Source organism: Salvia splendens, chromosome 19, assembly GCF_004379255.2.
Source record: "Salvia splendens isolate huo1 chromosome 19, SspV2, whole genome shotgun sequence".
NCBI lineage: Eukaryota > Viridiplantae > Streptophyta > Magnoliopsida > Lamiales > Lamiaceae > Salvia > Salvia splendens.
The window spans coordinates 1,048,727-1,057,883 of record NC_056050.1 but is presented as its reverse complement, the minus strand read 5'-3'; the positions used below and the strand labels follow the sequence as shown (position 1 = coordinate 1,057,883).

Sequence of the window (9,157 nt, the reverse complement as noted above, 5' to 3'; positions counted from 1 at the left end):
TCCCGACGGCGACCCGTTCTATTCCCCGCGTCGCCACGGTGCTGACCAGGGCGGCTTCCCCGGCCCGGGAGTAAGCCCTCCCCAAAACGATCCCCACGGCCACCCCGATAAGGGCGACCACGGCCCCGACCCAGATGACCGCTCCGACCATTCCCGCGGTACTCCTCCCACGCGTGGTCGGCGTCGTCCCAATCGGCCTCATGGCCCTCTGCCCGCGGCGGCGGGCGTCGCTCCACGCTATGATCCGTCGATCCATCTTATCAAATCGTGCGTTCAACTGTGCAAACCCTAACGTGACCGGGTCGACGTGCGGCTGTCTCCCGTCGACGTCGCCAGGAATCCTCTGCCGCGTCGGGCCCAATTGCAGCCCCGACGAGGACTCTGCATGCGGAAATTCCGCCGACATTGATTGCGTAACCAAGTAGATTTTGAGTTTTCGGGATGAAAGCACCAGATGTTACGGACGTTCTCCGTAACGGCTCCGAGATCTTCCTTCTCGATGGGTGGCGAGCAATTCCCACGACAACCTCGCGGACTTGCTCGTGAATTTGGCTGGATTTGTGGACGTCTTCCACGCAGCAGCCAAGAGAACGAAATAAATTACTTGCGGCACAAGATTTGTGTAGGGAAAATATTTCATTCATAAATTAATGTGTTGATGAAATACCCTATTTTATACTAAAAACCCTAGGGCGGTTCGACGTAACCTAATTCATCCGGGAAAGAACCGCAAAGAAAACCCGAACTGGGCTTATAAATCAGGCCCGACTCAACAGTAAGTAAACTAAAGTTTCCAAAAATAGTAAAACATAAAAGGAAGGAAATAATCAAAAAAGAACAAAGTGAATCGGCTAGTTCGTGAACTTGTTCGGCGCCTTGAGCTTGTCTCTCGGCCTCAAGGATCTTTTCGACACAACTAGTTCTTCACTTCGGTTACTCCCGCACTGCGGCGGGCTGCTCGGCTGCGTCGTGCTGCTCGGCTTCGGGAGCGCTGCGTCGTGATGCTCGGCTGTCGTTGCCTCCAGCTCTGCATGCTCCAGCTCGGCATGCTCCAGCTCGGCATGCTCCAGCTCGGCCTGCCGCTCTGCCGTTGGTGGGGGTCCCGTATCATGTCCTCTTCATCATTGAAACCGAAGTTTGGTAATCCAAGTCTATCCACGAGAGCCAAAGCCTAAATGCAAGGTGGGGCAGTTTCTTGATCGAACATGATCCGATGGTCCTCTCTGCTTCCGTGCTTCACAAGATGGTCCGCTATCTTATTCCCTTCCGGAAATGTATGAGATTTTGAATTGGCAGCCCAGTAGCTTGTGTGAATTAATCATAACTAATGTATGAGATTTATCTTTTTTTATCATAACTAGCTTAGTATTTGATCTCAATTCAATTCCATGATTCCATCTCAACAGCTTCTAACAAGTAACCTGTGTCAACATCAAACATGCAGTTTATAATGCCAAAATCCAAATGTGCGAGGAAATTTAGACAAGATTCAAGTTTTGTGTTTTCCAACAATGAAACTGCAGCTAAGGCTTAACCAACTCTGTTCCTATGCTGTGAAATGCAAGTCAAAAAGATCCAAGAAACTGAAGTAAATGATGATAAACCTAAGGAATACATTATGGATTATGGTTCAATTTCTAATCTTCTACACCTACATGAATCAACCAAGACAGAAGTAAGTATATATGCACATCCAGCACAAAAACAATAAGCAATTGGTTTCCTCTGTTAGATTGAATCTGAAGGATAGTTGATATAAAATTATTTGTCATCCCGCAGCCCATATAAATGAGTAAAAACGATACAATAACTAATAACGCATCAAGCCAACAAGAATAACCAGGCAACTCAAGTGAATAGCTCCGTTGAAGGTTGCAAATAATCATAAACTGGAATGCAAAAGCAAACCTAATACTTGAGTTTGCTCAGTTAAGCAGCTAGAGCTTCCATTATGTGGATCTCCGCCCTGTTTCAGATCGAGTCCTATTTCCAGAGGTATTTGAGTTCCTTGTAAACCTTCTGCGAGTATTAGAATCATCATCTCGAGAATCTGCTCTTCTCCTAAAAGTCCTTGTATTCTCTTCAGCGCCTCTTCGATTTGTCCTCCTTCCCTCACCTCTAGTGTTCCTCCTTTCAAAATCTCTACCATTCATTTCATGCCTCCCTCTATTAGTCACATTTTTCTCATCATCATCACCACCACCTCGGCCATTTGTTCTCCTAGTCGACCTTCTAAACACTTTTTCTTCAGTGCCTCTTCCGTTATTCCTCCTTCCCACACTTCCAGCATCCCTTCTTTCGAAATCTCTACCCTTCCTTTCATGCCTCACTCTTTCAGCCTCAGTTACAACCTCCTCACCCTCCTCACAATCATCACTCTCATCGTCAGAGGAGTCACGCATTTCAACACCACGAGCGTTTCTTCTACACGAAGGCCTTGTTGAGCTTTTCAACACAATTTCCTCACTATCACTTCCTGCTGTCTTAACAGCATCTCTAGTATTCCTCCTTTCCGTGACTCTTGCCTCAACTACCTGCCTCCCTCTTCTACCCGCATTTCCAACCTCATCATCATCACTCTCATCATACGTTACATCACCATCTTCCTCCACTCCCTCATCATCCCCCACTTCACTTTTCTTAACATCAGCACCACTCTTTTGCTGTGCATTCTTCGCTTTATTATCATCCTTCACTACATTCATCAGCTGAATATACTTCGACCTCATACCCATCAAAGGATGTCTCTCAATCAACATCCCCCTCTTATAAGCCTCCCTTAGAACCACCGTATGTGTCCCAATCTTACTCGACAGGTAAAAAATCCCTGGATGCTCCAGAAACGCCCGCTTGAAGCTCGGCCTCAACCCCATATACTCTCCCAAATAAAGCAGATTCTCCTTCTCCGCCTTCTTCCCAACAAACAGATTAAGCACCTCGTGTAAAACTGCCACTACCCATTTATCCGACTCATCTGTCTTCGACCCCAAATGCATAGCATTCTGATAGGGCGACACATATGGCAACTTCTGCCACTCATCCGACCACTTCTTATACTTCTTATCCATCTCAAACTCTTTCGAAAACTGCAGCAAAAACTCAATCTTTCCACTCTTTCCCCTCTTTTTCTCCACCTCCGAAACAGCAAACTCATCACTCCAGCATACCAACTCAAGCACTTTCTCATTTTCCTCCAAATCACCATCCCCAACAATCACTCTAAAGTAATCCGGAAACTCGGGAATCAAAGACTTCTCATAGTCTAGAGGCAAACCCAGCTCCCATTTCAAACGCTCCAACACAAAGATCGGAATTTTATTAATCCTACTTACCATCAACAGCTTCAAGAGGCGGCTCGCGACGTCTTGCTTGTAATCAACACTCTGGTGAAGTAGAGTTTCCTCGGAGCTCAGAGAAATTATAGTAGGGGTTAGCTTGATGTGGGGCTGGATGTTGAGGGACCCCGGCTGGAATTCCTCAAAAATTGAAGGATATTTCCGGATGAATTCAATTGGGCGAAATGGGATTCCTAGGGCTTCCTTCGATTCGGTGATGAGCGTGAGCGGAATCGATTTCGATGGCTCGGAAATGATGAGGTTTTTGAGATTGAGGAGGGGCTTGAGGAGCTTGTCGCGCTCCACTGCGTGGTCGAGGCCGCGGTCTCGAGGCCATTTCAAGGCGGATACGCCGTCGTATAGGGTGCGGAGTTGGAGGAAATGGCGACGGCTGTAGCGGCGGAGGTGGGAGGAGCTAGCGCCGAAGAGGAAATTCATCAGTCTTTTGGGTCTAGGGTTTTAGATTTCGCATGTTTTAGGAATTAGGAGTCCGAATACTGGGCGGACCATCGTCTGTGATTGTGAGTATGCGAACGATGACACATCTATCATCCACACCCTATAGATTAGGGGTGGGAAATTATACCGAAATACCGAAATACCGGACTTACCGTACCGGAAAAATACCGAAAATACCGATTTTTCGGTATACCGCAGTTTCCGGTACGGTATGATACCGTACCGTAGTGTTTCGGTACGGTAACGGTATCAATTTTGCTATACCGCGGTATACCGTGGTATACCGAATCCACGGTATACCGGTATACCGCGGTATACCGAATCTGCGGTATATACCGAATATTCGGTATACCGCGGTATACCGGTATACCGATAGATTATTATATATATATATATATTAATATTAAATATGTTGTAATATATATATATATATATATTACATTTATATATATATATATATATATATATATATATATATATATATATATATATATATATATATATATATTATATTTAAAAAAATTAATACATTGATTAATACAATAAAATTAAACATTCAAATGATAATTTATTCAAACATTTCACAATTATTTTTTTATCAACTCATCCTATTAAATATAATAAACACAATTACACATAACACCGAAAGAAGATTGGAAATACGATATCGGGATTCGAGAATATGTTTCAACAAAGCACATTTGAAAGAATTTGTATTAACTCACACCATTTAGTATATGATTCTTTGTGTAATGTCATATTCCAAATATACAAAGTAATTAAAAATTGTTTTATTCTTCGTCCCATTTCATAAAATTTCAATTAAAAATATGTGCAGCTGAAAATGAATCAAATCGTTTAATTAGTGTTTAATTCATTGTATGTTATCGTATTTTATATACTACTACTTAAATTGAAGGATGAATAAACTATTGGAACAATCTATATAACCACACACAATTAAATTATATGAATAGTTTATGTACATTCCATGTATAGGAGTAGTATAAAAATATTTAATACTTGTATATTTTAATTTGTAATCATATTTTGCAATTATTTTCGATCATCTCACACGCAAATTATTGGTTTTCTCAAATATATACAATATATATGCAAAAATAATCTAGACAAATAAAAGTGTAAGAATAACTTCAGTTTTGTTAGTTGAAACTATAAATTAAAATAACAATATGAAAGATTATATACGTATAGATTAAACTAAGTATATTAATAATTATATAGTGTAGCTCTTGTTTTATTTTTTCATTGCATAGTAATTTTATGAATATTATACCCAGGTTATACATTATTAAATTATAAAAAGAATTAATAATAATAATGGTATACCGTTACCGTTACCATACCGTTATTACGGTATACCGTACCGTGTTTCGGTATACCGTTTTTTAACGGTATACCGAAACACGGTACGGTATACCGCAATAACGGTATGGTAACGGTATAAAAAATTATCATACCGAATTGTCGGTATACCGGAATTCCGGTATACCGAAAATTCGGTATGGTATCGGTATGAAATTTTGTCATACCGTAATTTCCGGTATGGTATGCGGTATGGCACGGTCGGTACGGTATACCGTACCGACCCACCCCTACTATAGATTGTCTGAGGACGATACGCGTTCGACGTCGCATCGTCCACTCCATTGTGGGTGAGACGGACAATAGCGCGGACGATGCGATGCGTTTACGTTTTTTTTTTAATTCTAAATTTTTTTTATATATATACCCCACACCCCACATTCATTTTTACACTTTCATTCACATTTCCACTCTCAAATTACACTATAAAATGGATTCTGGTGATTACCCAAGTCCGAATAGTTCGATGTTTGGTGGTGCACGGTGGCCGGGTATAGACTCTGAATATCGGCCCTTCGACTCCAACACCCAGTACGATCCCGATTTCAGTACGAATTCATACGGGCTATCAGATATGGAGTCGTCTCCCACCCCACCCGACGCACCTCCGCCGCCGCCTCGGGCTCTGCCACTAGAAAGAAACGGAATAGGCACCGGGCCCAGAAGTTGCCCCGTCCGGAGAATAATGAAGAGTTCTCCCCAGGGAGGACGAACTACAACCCGGATGAAACCCTCTTCTTGACGAGGTGTTGGATAGATATTTCCGAGGACCCGGTGTTTGCCAATAACCAAAGGCAAATCGCGTACTGGGAGCGCATCGCTGATCGCTACAATGAGGCGAAGCCGCCGAGCGCCTACAAGCGCCAGAGGGAGCGGCTCCGCAAGCACTGGGATCAGGTGAAGAAGCAAGTCAACTTATTCTCAGCGGAGTACGAGAAGTGCTTGAGGGAGCAGGGCAGCGGCGAGAGTTTGACGGATGTGCACGATAGAGCGCTTGCGTTGTACATTTCATTGTACGGCGATTTCAAGCATTACAACGTCTGGCTCATTTTGAAGGACAAACAGAAGTTCAAAGGAGAAATTCTGCCCTCAGCTGCGGCAAAGAGGACGAAGAACACCGCTGCCGGTGATTGGACGAGCAGCGAAAGCGACACATATCCGATGGACCTCAACCAGCCGATGTGCGAGAATGAGAGTTTCGGCACACCGATGTCCTCTCAGCGTCCCATTGGCGTCAAGGCTGCCAAGAACAAGGGCAAGGCGAAGGCGACATCCTCACAAGCCGCGGCCCCGACCCCGGCCCCGATCGCAACCTCGGCCCCGACTTCGGTTGCGGGACATGCCTACGCGGAGTTGGTGGCGGCAGCCAACTAAATGACGTTGTTGGACACACACCACGCCCTCATGCAGTGCGACGACCAGGCCAAAGCCGAATACTTCAAGTGGATGATCGATGATCTGCGCCGCAAGGTGGGAGGGATGTAGGATTTGCCTTTTTTTTTAATTTCTAACTCTTGTAAATTTTTAATTAATGTAGGATTTGCCTTTTTTTAATTAATCGTGGTGCTTTTTTTAATTATTTTGCATTGACATATTTAAAAACATAAAATTAATTAACAAAATAGTAGTGAAAACTATAGGACGGACTGTAGGGCGAACTTTAGGGCGTCCCACAGTAGGTGGAAAGGAAAGAGAATAGAATGCTAACGTGGCGTGGCATAGGGCGGGCTTTAGGGCGCCCCATTGTGGATACCCTATTTGGGCAATTGATTTCGAATTATAAAAACTTTCACCCGAATTTTGATTTTTTTTCATGAAATTTAAAATTTATTATCACAAACTTTTAAGTTATGTACAGTAAATAATTGATTACTAATATCACAAAACTTTTTGCCCAATTTCAGAATTTTCTATAAATATAAAAATTGCCTAATACTAGATTTTTTTATAAACATAAATTTTGATCATCAATATCATACACTTTGTTGTTGGTATTGAATTTTCACTAATGTGGCTAATTTGAAATTGAAGTAGTATATATAGGACATCATTACGAATGTATAATTAATAAAATGAGATGGAAGTGAAGTAGTATTTTCTTTATTTTATTATTTTTAAATTTTTATAATCAACACCAGGTCCTTTTATTTATTTAATTGACATTTCAGTTTTAATTTAGCCACGTCGTTATCGATTTTGTGGGTCATATTAAATCATAAACAACAATAAATGATATTTATGATCAATTTTTAAGTTCATGAGAAAGTTCAGGATTCAATCAAAGTTCGTGATATTAAGTGACTAGTTGCCTCGGAAATGATGATGTTTTTTTGGGATTGAGGAGGGGCTTGAGGAGCTCATCGCAAACTACATCGTGGTCGAGGCCGCGGTCTCAAGGCCATTTCAAGGCGGATACACGGAGTACTGTGTTTTAGTACTATACTTTTTATCCATCTAAATTCAATTAAGATGTGTACATAGTTTGAGAACTCTGTGATAAAAAGACACTGAAATCAATAATATTTATCTGCATTAAAAGTTAGCTTGATCTCCGTGCATAACTGCAAGGATAAAAGAAGGATAGGGGAATGGGTTTCAGGAACTCCAATACCAGTGGATGCCAAGTCCATCCCACCCGGCCGGGTCAATCGACCCCGAGAAGACAGCGCCACCACCCAGACCGGGTAGCTCACACACCGAGTCCACCCGGGTCTGGTCCTTAAAAAGTAGTACTATTTTAATTCGAAAGTCATCGATTTTATTCTTTTTTTATTGTGATAAATAAAATATTTGATATTTAAGTAAATTGCTAGAAAAGCATGAAGTTTGATACTCTCCCCGTTTCATGTTAAGTGAGTCATTTTTCTATTTTAGAAAATTTCAAGATAATTTAATCATTTCTATTTTTGGCAAAAAATAATCGTTTCTCTTATTTTATTTTAGAATGTTTCAAGCACTACTCATGGTTCTAAAAAGTCCATTCATTGGTCACTTTATTTTTTTTTTTGCATATCTCTTTCTTAAGGAAATGTATTTTCAATAATTCACAATTATATTGGTGATACTTTTACTCAAACTTTCAGCCCTATTTCTTGAAATATTTGTATTAACCAATTAACTATTATATCACGGTTCTCTCCCTTTCTCTCTTCTACCATCGAAATTATATTCATTAATTCATAATTCTTTTATGTTTGTACTTCTAATTTATCAATATATCATGGTTTAATTTCATTTTGTTTTTGTGATCACAGTAAGCCCAACAACAAGACCTTGCCAATTCGATAAAGATTGATATTTTGTTATTTAAGGTACATGTTTGCTATTTAAATTTAATACTTTTACATCAATTTAACAACCATGTACAAAGTTGTTCCCTCATACATAAATACTATCTGTTATTCGAATCGAATTCGTGAATCTCAGTTCATTGTATGCTACTTCTTGATCATTACATTAACTTCATTTTTTTGTAAGCTTTGAAGAACTATTCAAGATTTTTGTATTTCATCAAATCAAGAAAGATTGGTGTTCAATGACTTTAGGCATGAATAGGAATATCTCTAGTGCTTCCCATTGTGATGGATTGATGTGCCAAAAATATTAAGCATAGAATCTTGAAAAAATATGAGGCACCATTTCGAGATTCTTGAGAATGAGATGATAAGATCTCTGCACTTTAATTTTCGAGGAATTTAATGTTGGTATCCGAGGTTGCCCCCAATTTGAAAATCGTAGGCCCTTTGGAAAAATTGTTTTTGACCATAAACAAATAAAATCCAAACATATAATTATTCGTTGAAAAATAACTTACGAAGTGCATATTAATTGGTTGTGCTAGATTGCATTTATCAAGTCACCATAGATCCATTCGAGTTGAGAAGGTTAGCGCCGACTTGTTGCTATCGCTTGTCGCCGTTTAGGCAAAGGAAACATTTTTTTTCTTTTCGTAGCAATCCGAATTATGAAATTACACA

At 40.6% G+C, this 9,157-nt stretch overlaps 1 protein-coding gene across 1 annotated transcript; it reads right to left on the bottom strand.

Annotated features, from left to right (window-relative positions):
• Positions 1-607: 607 nt before the first annotated feature.
• LOC121779987 (protein WHAT'S THIS FACTOR 9, mitochondrial-like) lies at positions 608-3,853 on the bottom strand. The gene is made up of 2 exons (XM_042177490.1): positions 1,909-3,853; positions 608-1,421 (listed from the first exon to the last, which is right to left on the bottom strand). The coding sequence occupies exon 1, from the start codon at positions 3,771-3,773 to the stop codon at positions 1,950-1,952; it is 1,824 nt and encodes a 607-aa protein (XP_042033424.1). The 5' UTR covers positions 3,774-3,853; the 3' UTR covers positions 608-1,421; positions 1,909-1,949.
• Between the last annotated feature and the right edge of the window lie 5,304 nt (positions 3,854-9,157).

Coding starts and splice junctions, on each gene's coding strand:
- LOC121779987 (XM_042177490.1), bottom strand. CDS start 3,773: ATGAATTTCCTCTTCGGCGCTAGCTCCTCCCACCTCCGCCGCTACAGC.